Consider the following 17,034-nt stretch of genomic DNA (forward strand, 5'->3'; position numbering starts at 1 on the left):
AGCCCTTGGGGGCAGTCTGCTGTCGACACACCCTGCCTGCAGCTGCCCCGCCTGCAGCCACCCACCCTGCGCAGCCCCGTGTAGAGCAGGCCCCATGGCTCCCACAGCACGGGGGCAGCCAGTCACTGCCGCCCCTCACAGCCCCACCCACAGCAGCCCCACCGCCCCTGCTCTTGCGTCCACAGCCATTATTGCCCTAGCAGGGCCGAAGATCAAGAGAAAGTTACTGTGGCGTTGCCACTCCAGTCTCCTCCAGGTATCTTCGGGACTGACTAGGAGATGGTGTAGTTGAGTAGCAGGGAGGGGTGCAAAGTTCCTGCCAATTCGCTTTCGCTGCAGACAACTTACATGTGCAAAGTTTGCTGGCCGGGTGTTTTGGCGCACTCAGCAGCAATTCCTATTGGCTTTCGAAAGCCAATAGGGGGAGTAGCACAGCTCATGAAAAAGTTGAAAAAAAAACCATCAAAAAAGGTGCTGGAACGCTGTTCTGAGCGTTCTATGAGAAAAAAAAAGCCCTGCAGATTAGTCTTCAAATATCGAAAAGGAGGACATGTAGGAGGACACTTTTCAAGGGAGGACAGAACTCACAAAAGGAGGACTGTCCTCCCTAAAGGAGGACGGTTGGTCACCTTAATTTAGTCTGAGACCTATAATTCTGTTGTTGAAGAAGAGAAAAAGGGTCATCCCTGAATGACACAGGGCCTATGATGCATGCAGAAGGCCCCAGGATCAGGGTGTCAACACCTTCATCACTTTGGCATTGAGAGAGTCTCTAGTCCCATTTTACAGAGAGCTGGAAGAAAATACTTGGCGAGAAATGTTGCTTCTCAGAGGAGGGAGCAGTTCTGGATTAAAGTAGTCAATGATTGGAGCATAAAATACAAATGTTCCTTTCCTCCCTCCAGCTCACAAGTATGGTCATTCTGTTCTACTTCCATGTCATTTTGGAGGAAAAAAATAAAAACTGTATAAAAGCTCATACAGAAAGAATACATAGAAGAGCAACAAAGATGATTAGGGGACTGGAGGCTAAAACTTATAAGGAACAGTTGCTAGAATTGGGCATGTCTAGTTTAATGAAGAGAAGGAGGAGGGGGGACATGATAGCAGTGTTCCAATATCTCAGGGGCTACCACAAAGAAGAGGGAGTCAAGCTATTCTCCAAAGCACCTGAAGGCAGGACAAGAAGCAATAGATGGAAACTAACCAAAAAGAGAAGCAACCTAGAACTAAGGAGAAACTTCCTGACAGTTAAAACAATTAATCAGTGGAACAACCTGCCTCCAGACGCTGTGAATGCTCCAATACTGGAAGTCTTTAAGAAGAGATTGGACAGCCATTTGTCTGAAATGGTATAGGGCAGGCATATCAAACTCGCAACATCACGTGATGTATTGGGACTTTTTCCCCATTGCCAGCAATGGGGTGGGCGCAGTTTCGGCATGATGCATCTGGCCCGCGGACCGGCAGTTTGCCATGCTTGGTATAGGGTTTCCTGTCTGAGCAGGGGGTGGGACTAGATGACCTCCAAGGTCCCTTCCAACTTTATTATTATTATCATCATCATCATTACATATTATCCATGTTACCCTTTAAGCATGCATTAGCTTTCCTTTTGGAGAAAGAAAACAATTCTATTCTTTTCAATCAAGCTTATGGAATTCGTGGGGATTTCAATCAATGTTTGTGATTTCAACACCGAACTTGAAAGATAGTTGTTGGAATTAATGATTTTTTTAAAAAAAAAACAACCAACCCAGTACATGCATCAACCAATGTGTCAGCTTTCCACTGGATGCTTACTTTTTTCCTGGAAACTTCCTTTCTTTCTGGAAACTCCAGAGGGTATCTGATATCTTCCCTCTCTGTGCCAAACCTGAGAGCAATTATTCTTTTCTTGCAATCCTGTTTGCTGAATGCTCTTTTCTTGTAAAATAGATGGAACATACACAAGGGCAAGGGCATTAGCTTCAAATGTGATTGAAAAGCAAAATCAAGACTGTTTCCACGATGCTGCCTTGGTGTTAAGGTTAGCTTTTACGGGATCCTGGCTGCCAGCCAGTCAAAACAGGTGCTTCCACGCTCTCATTTGAAAACTCCGATTATTCACTGCAGGTTGAGGGCACATGCAGTGCTGGTCTTTCTTTGCTGTCTTGTTGTACATGGACATGATCATGTTAAAGCTACTGCTTGAACATTCGGTGGACCAGCGGCATCCAAGGTGAACAGAAATGGAAGTATTCCAACAGCTTCCCTAACAATGTAAATGGGACTGTAGTTGTATGAACTGACCTTGCAAATATAAAAATAACATACAAGAAAATGTTATTAGGGAAAACAGGACATATTTAAATAGTTACATTACATATGGTTGCCCTTTCTGCAAAGACAACTTTCCACTCTTAGGCAGCTTTGACACCGGGAACATACAACCACGAATTTTCCTTTTAATATCTGTGTCAAAAAGTATAAGCAAAGTAACACAGCTTTGAGTGCCTAAATCAGAACAAGGGAAAGTTATCAATTGTCTGCTAGCAGGAACATCCATGCAGAGAAGTTTAAAAAGTCAAGATGATGGCTGTGGCCACGTGACTGAATTCCTGCAAGTAGAGGCAGGGCTTCAGTAGCACAGATGTGGCTGCCATTTTGACATTTAACCCGCAGTTGTAAATGCCTCTGCTTGCCAGTTTTTGGTCCAGCTCACAAGAATATCTTCAGCTATGACTCTTTGTCCATGGTCACTTGCCCTTTCTTTTATGCTGTAGGAGGCTAATGTAGGAGGCTTTTAGAGAAGGGCCCACAGGGTTGATTTGATTAATGAGCAGAGTAGGACACTCTTGATTGGCTGCCCAATCTTCTTCCTTGTCCGAGGAGGCTTCAGCAAACATGAGACTTCTGCAGAGAAGTGGAATGCCCAATATAAAAAAAAATGGGGAAAAGATTAAGTCATACTGATTCTGGACATTGATTTGAATGTTTGTCCTAATCCAAATATGCAGGCATTTTTTTTTATCCTGAACTTCTTTCTTAAGGGAGAGATGAAATCCATATCCAAATCTTTCACTTGTCGCCCAATGGTTTTATTTTCTCCAGAATTCATTCGTGATTTATTATTCTCTGGCTGGCTAAAATTCTATGCTGAGTATAGTTTTCAAGATACATCACAAGAAGCACTTTTATAACCAATTCACTGCAAAAGACACATTTATGGATTTTAAAAAATGTTTTAATCATACAGAGGCACTTGCCTACCAATGGACACTACAGTGCTTGAAATTATAGTCTCAGAGTCCATGGTGATTTATCAGATTTAGAGAGAAGAAAATGGGCTCAAGAATCTCCTTAGGCAAGGGAGGGAGAGATTGCAGGAGTATGGGGAAGAAGCTGAGCAATAGGAATGAGAAACCTGAAGTCAGGGTGATGAAATAGGTTGGGTTGTTAGTTTGATCTCCGAGCTTGGCAATTTGGCTGCAAACGTCTCCATTGGGGGGGAGAGACATCTTCAGTGCACTTTGAATTGTGCTCATCTACCAGAGCACTGACCTTTAAATATCTTTTTGTGTGATGTTAATTGGTGTGGGTGTTATTTGTCCTGATGTTTCTGAGTCATGGTCTCATTTTGGGCTATTGGCTGGTTGTTGTTGCTGGTATTTAAGTATCTTCTGTGTGATGCAAATGGTGTTTGTTCGTTTGGTTGCCTCCAAGTCATGGTCTGGGTTTTAGGTAGTTTGGCTGGCTGGCTGGCTGGCGTGTGTGTGTGTGTGTGTGTATATGTATGTATGTGTGTGTGTGTGTGTGTGTGTGTTTTCTGAGGTTTTCGCGGGTGTTTGTATGTAGGTCTTTGGTTATTCGGGTTTTCTCCCACGTAAAATTGGAAGTGTCTTGGCGACGTTTTGACGAAGTCTCATTCATCATCTTCAGGCTGGTGTTTTCAGCTTCGTGCTTCTAGGAGCATGTGTGATTGTAGCTGTTTCCTCCTTTTAACTGCCAGTGGGGGTATGAACTGATTGGATGAGAGCTTGGCTGTGTTCTGATTGGATGGAGGTGTGTTCTGATTGGTTAGGAGCTTGGCTGTGCTCTGATTGGCTGGGGGGTTGGCTGTGCTCTGATTGGCTGGGGGGTTGGCTGTGCTCTGATTGGCTGGGGGGGTTGGCTGTGCTCTGATTGGCTGGGGGAGTGTTCTGTTTGGGTGGGGACTTTGTTGTGCTCAGGTTAGTCTGAGTTGCAGGGGGGTTTAAGATGGTGGGCTGCCTTGTGAAGCCAAAAAATAGATGACTCTTTGATGGAGTCATCTTTTCTCCCTGTGATCCCAGGAAAAAAATACAGCTGCGTGAAAGACTAGTAGACATACGGCATCTTCAAACTTTTTCAGCCAAATTTTTTTAGTTAAAGGCAAAAAATAACCCCAGAAATTCCAGTGGTAGAAATTTAGCCAAGTTTGAATGAATTTTTCTCCTCACTTTCTTGTAGAACCTCTTCAGTTTCTTGTGCAATCCTAGAGTTCCAGTGGAACCAATTTGAAAAACACTGATCAATAGTATCTTTCCAAAAATTAACCCAAACTGTTGCAAAACATATACAATTGAAATTTCATAATCATGAAAATAAACTAAATACCACAATTAGAAACCTGAGTTCAGTACAGGTGGCAAATCAGAATTACAACTCTCCAGAGATTTCTGAAGCACAACTCCCATCTGCCACAGCAAAAACATGTTTCATAATAGAATTGATATCAACATCTGGAGAGCAACCCCATTCTCAATCACAGCATTAATCAAATGTTTTTGTCCTGTCTTGTGCCTGCTTCAGAAGATGCATCCTGAATTTGTTAAATCACTTTCTGATTCATCTGAACCGAGAAGCTTCCCACAAATTATTACTAAAACGTGGTTCCAATATGTTAGGGAAACTATAACTTGATCACAAATTAGCAACAGGTTTACAGAGTCAGCATATTGCCCACAACAATCTGGATTCTCATTTTACTGAGCTTGGAAGGATGGAAGGCTGAGTCAACCTTTTGTTGGTGAGGATCGAACCCCTCACAGTCAGCAGAATTAGCCTGCAATACTGCATTCTAACCACTGCGCCACTTCAGGTCTTAAATTGTGTTAAAGAGCTGTTTGGTTTGGACATAATAATATGCTATATAAGCTCATCCAATTGTGATTCATTCACTAAACTCTGCTTAAATAAATCATGATCCAAATGAGGTATGAATATCTTGGCCATTAAGAATTTTCTTACATCAAAACAATCAAAAGTATAAAGATCAAAGGATAATCTCAGCATAGTTACATTTTCAGCATTCTGTTTAGGCTATTTTTTTAAAGTCCATCCCTTCTAATGCATTGAATTTTTCAAACATCAACTAAAAATTCTCTATTTTAATTCCCAAAGCACCATGAGAGCTCCATAACTAATTATCTTACGAATTCTTCCTTCCTTCCGTAAATGAATTGGCTAATGGTTCAGCCAATATGGGGGCTAAAGTTGTTTTCAAAGCTTGGCAGTTGTTTGCAGCGAAGCATTTTTGTGAACATCTTCCAGCCATTCGATCAGGATTTTGTTCAAAGCTGCAGGCCTGTAGAAAAAATACTATACATTTTGGCAAGGCGGGTATTTTTCAGTATGTGCACTTGCATGAGCAGATATTCATGCAGAGGGAAAATTGAATTTAGTGCCCAAAGAACCCAAATCAAATGCAAAGTCACATTTTTCTGATTCCTTGCAAGCTTATTAGTCTTATTTTCTCATGCATCCAGAGAAATAAAGAGGATATACAAGAATAAGAGATCTGATCTACTGGGGTGACTGGAAACTCAATTATAAACCAACTTTCTGCTTGTTTCCTTTCAGATGAATTGACTTCAATTCTCAGAATGCCTCTAGTCAGCCATGATGATTGGAGAAACTGGGAATTGACATTCAACACATCTAGAGAGAAGGTTATAGGCTGGGAATGCTGCTCTATAAACCTTTATCAATGTGAAGCATTTGTTTTGCTCAAAATTGCAAAAAACTGTTGTCTCCTTTCCTTTCCCAATGTGTCTAGTATTCCGATTGAATTTGGATTTGCATTACATTTACATCCTGCCTTTCCTCTGGAATCTCAACATGGTATAAAAATAAGCCTTTTCTCATTTGATCTTCAAAAGAAAAGTCTGAATGTCAGAATGCAGAGTAGGAATGGAAATTATCTGACCACGCCAATTTTGGAACATTATTTATTTAGATTTTTGCATTTTCTATATATTAAACCATTTAGCATCATCTCCTACATTAACATAAATATGCTAGCTTTTGAGCTCCAATATAAGAAATTGTAATCAGACTTTTAGTCTTCTGGCTGGTCACTGCCCTCAAAATTCTGCTCTACTGTCCATTTCCACATACTGTAGAATCTAAATTTTGATGCAGATTATTTAACAATGAATCTCAGCAACCTATGCAGTACAATAAGCTAATGTGCTTTTTATAGGTATGCATTTTAAAATAAATCATTTGCATTTGTCTCTCTCTCTCTCTCTCTCAACACTACTTACCTCTCCATTTGTGTGAAATGCCCACATTCTTCAATATGGCCACGAGTCAATTGTGGAATCTAGGGGGAGAAAAAGGTAGACGTCATGGCCAAATGAAATCGTTTTGCTATTTTGTGAAACAGGAAAGGTCAGTCAGAACTACAGTATATCATCTCATCTACAATGAGATGACAAATAACCCTAATTCAGTAGTATTCTTGAGCTTTTTCCCTGTCTCAAGAAACCTAAGCCTATGTGTGATAACTAAGGAGTAACTATATAGTTGGTGGTTCTTAAACAGAAGAACGAAATTAAAATACAGTGAAATGAAAAGTTGGGATGACTTTTATGAGAAGACAAACCAGGAGGTAAAAAGGCACTTCCATATCACCTTGGCTTTCGCACTGCAAATTTTCAAGTCTGTCAATCTCAAAACATAGACAGAGAAAGAAAAATAATGGTTTGAGCTTGAACTGCTGCAGCACTTCCAGTAACAAGAATTCCTTCAACTCCATTCCATTAAATGAAATAGAATATTTCAGTGTAAAGAGACATTTTCCTGCCCTCTGATCTATTGTATTTGTTTAATTATGGAAAGGATCAGGCCAACACATCTGTTACTCACCCACTTCTCCATGTTCTTGCTCATTTCTGGACTGAGAACTCTGTCCTTTCCAGCAGTAACCATCAGGGCAGGAACTGTGATCTGTGGATTTAGAGATGAATGAGATCTGAAGCCATCCATATGCAATGGTGATCAATAAACACTGACACGTATCACCATTTCAGCTATATGTTAACAGCTATACTTACTCTTTCTGATAAAAGGTAAAAGCAAGATGGGGTGCTAGAGATCATCTGTAAAGTCAGATAGCTGCCTCCTTAATTTCTCTTCACAGGAATTAACCTTTTATGACTCACCGACCACAATGTAGCACCGTTTTATGAACAGGCAAGCCATGGCAATCATTCCCCCACCATGCTGTCAGCATTTTGACTACGCCCATTAATTCATAATGATTTCCTATCCCTGCAGGAATCCAATACTGTAACTCTTACATGAATGAAGAATGTTTTTGCCAGAAGGCATGGGCACAAAGCAAGCTCAACTCATCCCCATGACAGCTTCTTGTCATTCCAAACAATAGCTTAATCTTGTAGTTTGACAAAGAGAGATGCTGATGAGATGATTAAGGCTTTGCTAGGCAGAGAACCTATACTGCTTTTATAATTTAATACAGAATCTACACATTCCTGGCTATTAAGCTATGCAATTGGTAGAGGCAGCTGTCATTCAGTTTTATTGTTTTGTTTTTTTCTTTCCATTTTATATTTTTGTATTTGCTCTTTCAACCAAGGCTGGATTCAAAGAGAAAATATGATTTGGAGTATACATAGAGTCCAAACAATAGTCCCTGGTTAAATTGAATCTGGGGTTTTCCCGGAAAAGACAAGCTCTTAATCTTGATTGATGCACAGCCTAAAGTGTAAATGTTAAAACAGTCTACAACAGCTTTGAAATGTTTTATGGGAAATAGATACAAGCTGTTAATTATTGAACATCAGAAAAATGGTAATAATACAGACAGTACAACTCAGGGCTGGATGAAGAACAGAACAGTTGGGATTTAAATCTTTCAATTCACATGGAGATTGCTGGGTGACTTTAACCAAGTTTGACACCCAAGGGTTTGGAAAAGAAATATGTAAAGAACCCATCAAAATTACTTCAAGATTCTCAAAATCTTTCAACAGGCAGGCAAGGAGAGTAAATCAAAAGTTATTAAATATTGGTACATGAAATTACAAATTTAAGGGCTATTCTATGCCATAGTGGAAAGGAATGCATTGCCTGCAGCATGCATTGAAGGAAAAAAAAAAACCTTGACTGGAATGAACAGATATTCCCCCAACATAAACTACAGAAATAAGTATTAATGTCTACACATTTGTGTGAATAGCTAGGGGCAGTATTTGTGTGTGAAAATAACAGCAACAAAAAACAGTGTGTGATGGTCAGATCAATTTTTCATTTCAGCCTTGTTCATTTTTTTTTCTTTTTTTTTTATTGAAAATTTTTATAAATTTTTACAGAAAAACAAGATAACAATACAAAAAACAACATATACCAAAAAAAAACTAAACATGACATAACAAAACTCCCCTTCCCCAACCCCCCCAAAAAACCCACCCCCTTCCCCCCCCTGAGCTTCCCAGAGCAGAATATAGGCTTTATTAAGAAAGAATTTAAAAAAAAATTATATATATATAAAAAAAAGAAAAATATAACACTGAGATATATGTATATATATATAAAAATAAAAGTTATAGAAAAGCTATGTAGTATTTTTCAATATCCAATCTAAATTGTATAAATTTTATCCATTTGTCCCAAACAGCAAGAAAATTCTCTTGCGTTTGTTCCTTTAAAAAAGCCGAAATCTTTGCCATTTCCGCCAAATAAGACACTTTAAGAAACCATTCCTGCATTGTAGGCAAAGATTCCTTCTTCCAGTATTGTCCTACTAACAGCCTTGCGGCTGTAATCAAATTTAACATCAATGTAGCCTCCTTTGTGTCACAATCAGTAACTATACCTAACAAGAATAGTTGTGGAGTAAATTTTACCCTCCTTCTAAAAATTCTCTGAATATTCCACCATATCTTAATCCAGAAGGCTTTTATCTCTCTACACGACCACCAAATATGATAATAGGTGGCATCCAAACAACCACATCTCCAACATTTAGGCTGTAGGACAGGGTACATGAAAGACATTTTTTTTGGATCAAGGTGCCATCTATAAAACATTTTATAAAAATTCTCCCTTAAATTCTGTGCTTGTGTAAATTTGACATTTCTCACCCAGATAATTTCCCAGATATCCAGTGGAACTGGTTCACCAAAATTCTGCGCCCATCTAATCATACAATCTTTAATTAATTCCGTTTCTGAGTCCAATTCAACTAGAACCCCATAAATTCTCTTAATATGAGTTTGTCTTTGATTCTTCACTTGCTTAATAAAATTTTCATCTTCTCTGAGAAAACCCACCTTGCAATCCACCTTCCATCTATCTACTAATTGCCTATATTGAAACCAAGAATAAATAATATTTTCTTGTGCTAACTCTTCCCGTGATTTTCACTGCCAATTTTGTCCATCCCAACTAAGTAGCTGTCTATAAGACACCATATCCATTTTAACACCTCTTTTTATTCCTTTTATCGCATGCCAAGGTATAGCCCATAATGGTACTTTAAAATCACTTTTATAATATTTTCTCCAAATCCTAAGTAAGGAAATTCTTAAAATGTGAGCTTTGAAAGCCCAATCCACTTTTTTATTGAATATTAAATAGGCATGCCACCCAAAAAGTAAGTCCCATCCCTCTAGATGGAGTACCTCAAGATTTGTCAAATTTACCCAATCACTAATTAATGTTAAAACCACCGCATCATAATATAATTTCAAATTCGGTACCTTTAATCCACCTCTCTCACGGAAGTCTTGCATGATTTTAAACTTAACCCTTGGCTTTTTCCCTGCCCAGATGAATTTATTAACACCTTTCTGCCATTCACTTAAATTAATTTCATTCTTCAAAATCGGTAACATTTGGAACAAAAAAAGAAACTTGGGTAGAATATTCATTTTTATCACTGCAATTCTTCTCATGAGAGATAATTGCAACTTCTCCCAATTCTTCAAGTCCTTCTGTACACTAACCCACAACCTTTCATAGTTATTTTTAAATAATTTTGCATTGGAAACAGATAACATCACCCCCAAATATTTTACCTTATTGACAATTTCAAAACCCGTCAAGTTAGCCAGAGTCTGCTTCTCCTGAATGGTCATATTTTTAGGTAAAATTTTAGTCTTATTAATATTAATCTTAAAACCCGAAACCAAACCATAATAATGAATCAACTGTAGCAACTTTACTACAGAATAGGTAGGTTGCGACAAAGTAACCACCAAGTCATCCGCAAAAGCTCTTAACTTATATTCTTTTTTGTTAACTTCTATTCCTTTAATTTCCTGCGACTCTCGAATTTTGATCAACAGTATTTCCAGTGTTAAGACAAACAACAACGGTGATAATGGACATCCCTGCCTAGTACCTTTCTCTATTGTAAAAACCTCTGACAGACCTCCATTGACAATAAGTTGTGCCGTTTGTTTTTGATAGATTACCGTAAGAGCTTGTAATATCTTTGCCTTGTTCATTTTTATTAGGAATCTTTTACTTACAATTCTTCAGGGAAGGTCAATGTATCTCTTGAATTGAGCTAGATTTTTAGGTATGTCATTGTAACTTTCTTAGCAATAATATGGAACTGATTTGTCAATACCACTTTCTAATTTTTGCTTCTCCTTCCCAACCTACAGTATTGTCTTGGGATTTTCTGGGGTTCCCTCATCCATGTATTAACCACATCTGACTCTAGTCAACATCAGTCAATATTGGCCATAATTAACTCTTTCAGGAGGAGGTGATGGGAACAATTTCACAGTTAGAAGCTTTTGTGGGAAGTTTCTGAGCTCTGTACAATGCAAAAAACCAAAAAGAACAACTATGGGAGTTTCCTTCCTGAAAGCCTAAAGCTGTGTAATACACCCTTCAACCCTCACCTTTCTGCCCTGGGCAGAAGCTCCCCAAGACCAGTTTCTTTCCATGTTTCGGTACCAGTTCAGTGGACCCCTGAAAGAGGCAGAAAAAGAAAAAAAGCAGGACTTAGCATACATTTTTCTGGGTTACCACCAAACTCCAAACATCTACGCCAAATCCCGAGTCCTCCAAATACGAATATATATATAGCTAAGGCAATTCTCCAGCATCTCTCCCATGATCAATAATAGTGGAGGGACACATTTGTAGTTTTTCTTTCTTTCTCAGCTGACATGTGGAGCAAAGAAACGTTTTCTGCCAGTTGCTGTCTCATTTCCTAGCTCCCCTCTCACCTCTCATCCCCCAACAGAAGGCAAAATTTTGCATTGCATTAAAGATACCTGGTTGGGTCAGCTTCCTGCTTCAAGGAAGTGATAGGCAGACAAGAGAAAAAAGAAGGTCTGGGGTAGAAATAAAGAGGAAGGAGACCTGAAGGTACATTTAAACAAGGTGGTATTTGCACATACAATGAGTTTTAGTTATCCCTTGAGTGAATTAAAACCAGCTGCCACTGAATTTGAAAGACACTGGCTGAAAATAATTTATGAGAACTTTTGAGTTCCTGTTCTTTTTATCTTTACCACTTCTCCCTCTTCTCCACAGCTCAACAGTTGTAAGTCAGAGATCCTCTCTTTTGATAGTGATGGTCTACCAATCCCTGTGGTTTGTTCTCAGTAACATCTAATAGAACGCTGCAAGAGTATCTTAACATAAATTTGCCCATATACGGCCATCACCATTCATTGTCTCCAGCAATGAAACAGGCAAATCATTGCTTCAGTATAAATAATATGGGTACTGAACACCCCAGTAAAACCAAAATAAACACACTCAAAGCTGCATTACCTGAATCCAGATTTTTGATATTGTTGTACATAGCACTGGAGGACTGGCTCTGGAAGAAGAGAAGTTGGAGGTGGGTCTTCAGGAAGTCCCACAAGCAGCCCCCCTGCATCACAGAAAAGATTGAAATGAAAAGTATTGCAGTATTGCTGCCTCAGACGCAAATGCTGAGACCTTAAAACTAAGCTAGAAAGCTCTTTCAGAATAAACCCCTTCACTTGTTTAAACTTCATGCTTAGTATCAACGTTATCCTCTTCCTGAATCATTTTAAGACTATCTGGTAGAGATACAAAGCCTTTCAGGCAGAGCTGTCCAATGCGCTTGGCTCCTTAGAACAGATAAAAGGCTTCCCTGCAAAAGGCAGAAGCCAAAATGCACGGGCCCTCTCACAGCACTGGATCAGACTGCCTTGCTACTTATACAAATGATTGAAACACTCCAATTCTGAGTAAAAATTTGGCTTTCTGAGGCAGCTTCAGCAAAGTAACGCTATTTAAATAAGAAGGCACAACTCTGTTCCCTCAAAGGATTGACCGCAACACCTGGAACCTGTCCGCAAGTCACTGCCAACTGCAATTTTCAATGTGATAAGAGAATAATTTTTAAAATAAAAGGTAAAGATAATCTCAGGTCAAATTCTTGTATCCATGGGGTTTTCCTGGCTGGAATATGGATGTGGTTTGCCATTACCATCTTCTTGGATGTTTTTCAACTTCCCAGACTAGTCTATATTTCTGGATTTCTAGAATTTTCCCATCCTATTTTTTAAAATTGCAATTATTACCATTTAACCTCCATTGATGGGGCGGAGGTATTGCAATGTCTTACCTCGCTTCCTAACTCCAATTGTACTAAGAGAAAGTCCTTCAATTTTATCCTGTAAGGAAAGCATTTTGAATGAAATGTGAGAAACTTTAGGGCAAACCAGAGAAGCCTGATAACTGAGCTACAAAAAAACACTGAGCCAGTTTTTATTTCAGTGGTTAAACTGATTTTCATTCAGGAAGTCCTTAATTTTGCATTTGGTATAATATTGTGCCAATTAAATCAAATTGGTGTAATTCATGCAGTATTAGCAGCCAGGTAGCACTACCTTATATGTCAAATTCTCCTGAGCTCACTACTACAGTATTACTGTATCTGTTGGAGATAAAGAGACATGATGCCACCCCACAAATGCTAAACCTAGAAATCTATTTTTAGTTCCAAACTGAGCAAATTCTGGTTTTTTAAAAAAAATCGAATCTTGATTTATACTTTTATTTTGAAGATTAATTTAAAGAATAAATCATTTTGACTATTGTTTTTGTTTCAAAATGGAGAAACCAATACCTTCAATGTTCTCTTAACAAAAACCAGAAATCCACCAGGCATTTTAGATTGCTCCTTATTCCTATGCTGGACAACTGAAAAAAACATATTTCTGGCCTGGCTTTACTTGTGTGAATCTAAGCTAAAGAGAGCAACTTGTCCAAAAACATCATTACCAATGTACTTCTTTACAGATTTTTAGCATCCAATACCATCTGAGATTCCTTCTTTTCCCTTTGGGACAAAACCATTCATGCAGAGGACTCACCTCCTTCCTGCTAGATCGGATCATAATCTTCAGAGTTCGGTTTATATTTTTCTCCAGTTCAGCTTCTGCAACTCCCTGCAGGAGCAAAGAAAAAAAAAAGGTTATTTCAATTGCTCTTTGAGGGCATGCAAGGAGCTGAATAGTTCTTTTTTCTCTGGCACCCAGCATCCACTATCTAAGACAGTGTTTCTCAATATTGGGGACTTTAAAATGTGTGGATTTCAGAATTCTCCAGCCAGCATGAATTCTGGGAGTTGAAGTCCACACATCTTAAAGCTGTCAAGGTTGAGAAACACTAATCTATAGAAGATCCCATCACTCCCATCACTCCTGATCTTCTCCCATCTCCCACTATCTTGACCCCATCCCTGAAAACATGCATCATTAACTGAAATACCATCAGTGGAACCATCAAGAAAATGTTACTCTTTTTGTAATACTCTCATTTGTAATGCTAATAAACCAGGGAGATGGTTGGCCTATCAATTAAGAAAGAAACAGAGACAGAGAATTATAGATAAAATAAATTATAATGGTAAATTAGTCTATCAGAAGGAGTTGATTAAGAAATCTTTTCTAGATTATTATCAAAAATTACATAAGAGTACCAATGTACAAATTTTAGATATAAATAATTATCTAAGTGAGGCTAACTTTCCTAAACTAACAGAAGATCAGAAACAAGAAATTAATGGTTTAATTACCAATGAGGAAATTGTGACAGTTATTAAGCAATTAAAATTAGGTAAAGCGCCGGGTACGGATGGTTTAACATCCATTTATTATAAAACCTTAGTAGAAGAGATGATTCAACCTTTATGTGAGCTTTTTAATAATATATTACAGGGCTCAGAGATTCCTCCGTCATGGGGCAGTGCTTTTATATCCTTGATTCCAAAAGAGGATCAAGATCTTACTTTACCAAAGAATTATAGGCCTATATCTCTCTTAAATGTAGATTATAAGATCTTTGCAAAAATTTTAGCTAATAGGCTTATGAGGGTTTTGCATCAGCTTATACATAAGGATCAATTGGGTTTTATAACTGGTAGGTATATGAAAAATAATGTTAGACAAATTATTAATTTATTAGAATATTTAGATAAGAATAACCAAATCTCTGCAGGGCTGATATTTTTAGATGCTGAAAAAGCTTTTGAGCAATTGAATTGGCAGTTTATGTTAAGAGTAGTTGAGGAGATGAATTTTGGAGAAAAAATATTACAAGCTTTTGGTGCTATATATCAAAAACAAACGGCACAACTTATTGTTAATGGGGGTTTGTCAGAGGTTTTTACAATAGAAAAAGGTACAAGACAGGGATGTCCATTGTCACCGTTACTGTTTGTTTTAACATTGGAAATTTTGTTGATTAAAATTCGAGAGTCGCAGGAAATAAAAGGAATAGAAGTTAACAAAAAAGAATATAAGTTAAGAGCTTTTGCAGATGATTTGGTGGTTACTTTGTCTCAACCTACCTATTCTGTAGTAAAGTTACTACAACTGATTTACCAATATGGACGGGTTTCGGGTTTTAAAATTAATAATAATAAGACTAAAATATTATCTAAAAACATGACTAATCGGGACAAGCAGATTTTGGTTAATTTGACTGATTTTGAAGTTGTTGATAAGATAAAATATTTGGGGGTTAATTTATCTGTTTCTAATGTAAAATTGTATAAGAATAATTATGAAAGGCTGTGGGTCAGGGTACAGAAAGACTTGAAGAATTGGGAGAAGTTACAGTTATCTCTTATGGGAAGAATTGCAGTGATTAAAATGAATGTCTTACCAAAATTTCTCTTTCTGTTTCAAATGTTACCTATTTTAAAGAATGAGGTTAATTTAAATGAATGGCAGAAAGGCATTAATAAATTTATTTGGGCAGGGAAAAAACCAAGGGTAAAGCTTAAAATTATGCAAGATTTCCGTGAGAGAGGTGGACTCAAGGTACCAAATTTGAAATTATATTATGATGCTGTGGTTTTAACATTAATTAGTGATTGGGTAAATTTAACAAATGTAGAAATGCTCCATCTGGAGGGTTGGGATTTACTTTTTGGATGGCATGCCTATTTAAAGTGGATCGGGTTTTTAAATCTCATATTATAAGGATTTCTCTACTTTGGGTTTGGAGGAAATATTATAAAAGTGATTTTAAAATACCATTATGGGCTATACCTTGGCATGCGATAGAGGGGATAAGGAGAGGAGTTAAAATGGATAGGGTCTCTTATACACAACTACTTAGATGGGATGGCCAAAATTGGCAGTTAAAATCTTTGGAAGATTTACTACATGAAATATTACCTATTCATGGTTTCAATATAGACAAATAGTGGATAGATGGAAGATGGATCGTAATATGGGCTTGCTTAGAGAAGATGAAAATCTTTTTAAACAAGTAAAGGATCAAAGACGAACTGACATTAAGAGAATTTACGGGGTTCTAGTAGAACTGGATTCAGAATCAGAACTAATCAAAGACTGCATGATTAAATGGGCACATAATTTTGGTGAACCAGTTCTACTGGATACCTGGGAAACTATCTGGGTGAGGAATGTCAAATTTACACAAGCCCAGAACTTAAGGGAGAATTTTTATAAAATGTTTTATAGATGGCACCTTGATCCACAAAAAAATCTCTTATGTATCCTGACTTACAGCCTAAATGTTGGAGATGTGGTTGCCTGGACGCCACTTATTATCATATTTGGTGGTCGTGTAAAAATATAAAAGCTTTTTGGATTAAGATATGGTGGAATATTCAAAGAATTTTTAGAAAGAGGGTAAAATTTACTCCACAATTGTTTTTGTTAGGTATTGTTACTGATTGTGATGCTAAGGAGGTTATATTGATGTTGAATTTGATTACAGCCGCAAGGCTGTTAGTAGGGCAATATTGGAAGAAGGAATCTTTGCCTACCTTGCAAGAGTGGCTTTTTAAAGTTTCTTATCTGGCGGAAATGGCAAAGATTTCGGCTTTCTTAAAGGAGCAATCGCAAGAGAAATTTTTTGCCGTATGGGAAAAATGGATAAATTTTACACAATACAAATTGGATATAAAAAAATACCATTTAGCCTTTTTATAACTTGTATATAAACTTTGATATTTTATAGATTGCACTTTTTCTCTTTTTTCTTTTTTTATCTCTTTTCTTCTTTCTTTTTTCTTCTTTTTCAAGCACTTTTTCTTTTTAATGCTTATGTTTTTTTTTGTTATATATATCTTATTGTTAATTATTTCATACGTTGTTTAACTTTTTTTTAGGATTTTTAAAATTTTAATTAAGCCTATATTCAGCTCTGGGAAGCTCGGGGGGGGGATGGAGGGGGTGGTTTGGGAGGGGTTGGGTGAGGGTTGTTTTGTTTTTTTTGTTGTCTTTTTTGTTTTTTGTAAAAACT

At 37.6% G+C, this 17,034-nt stretch overlaps 1 protein-coding gene across 2 annotated transcripts in view; it reads right to left on the bottom strand.

The window, feature by feature from the left end:
* Positions 1-4,149: 4,149 nt before the first annotated feature.
* The window catches only part of EPHX2 (epoxide hydrolase 2), a 69,543-nt gene continuing 56,658 nt past the window's right edge, over positions 4,150-17,034 (bottom strand). Inside the window, exons 13-19 of one of the 2 annotated variants that reach the window (XM_039345971.1) lie at positions 13,626-13,700; positions 12,875-12,923; positions 12,049-12,097; positions 11,166-11,235; positions 7,153-7,233; positions 6,549-6,607; positions 4,150-5,587 (exon numbers count right to left, since the gene is read on the bottom strand). In XM_039345971.1, coding sequence (XP_039201905.1) covers positions 5,503-5,587; positions 6,549-6,607; positions 7,153-7,233; positions 11,166-11,235; positions 12,049-12,097; positions 12,875-12,923; positions 13,626-13,700 — 468 coding nt within the window. In that variant the 3' untranslated portion in view covers positions 4,150-5,502. Of the gene's footprint in view, positions 5,588-6,548; positions 6,608-7,152; positions 7,234-11,165; positions 11,236-12,048; positions 12,152-12,874; positions 12,924-13,625; positions 13,701-17,034 lie in introns of both variants that reach the window. The other variant, XM_039345970.1, reaches the window with a different exon arrangement.

Source organism: Crotalus tigris, unplaced genomic scaffold (assembly GCF_016545835.1).
Source record: "Crotalus tigris isolate CLP2741 ecotype Arizona unplaced genomic scaffold, ASM1654583v1 scf7180000017987.690289119674:8195010, whole genome shotgun sequence".
In the NCBI taxonomy this organism is placed as follows: Eukaryota; Metazoa; Chordata; class Lepidosauria; order Squamata; family Viperidae; genus Crotalus; species Crotalus tigris.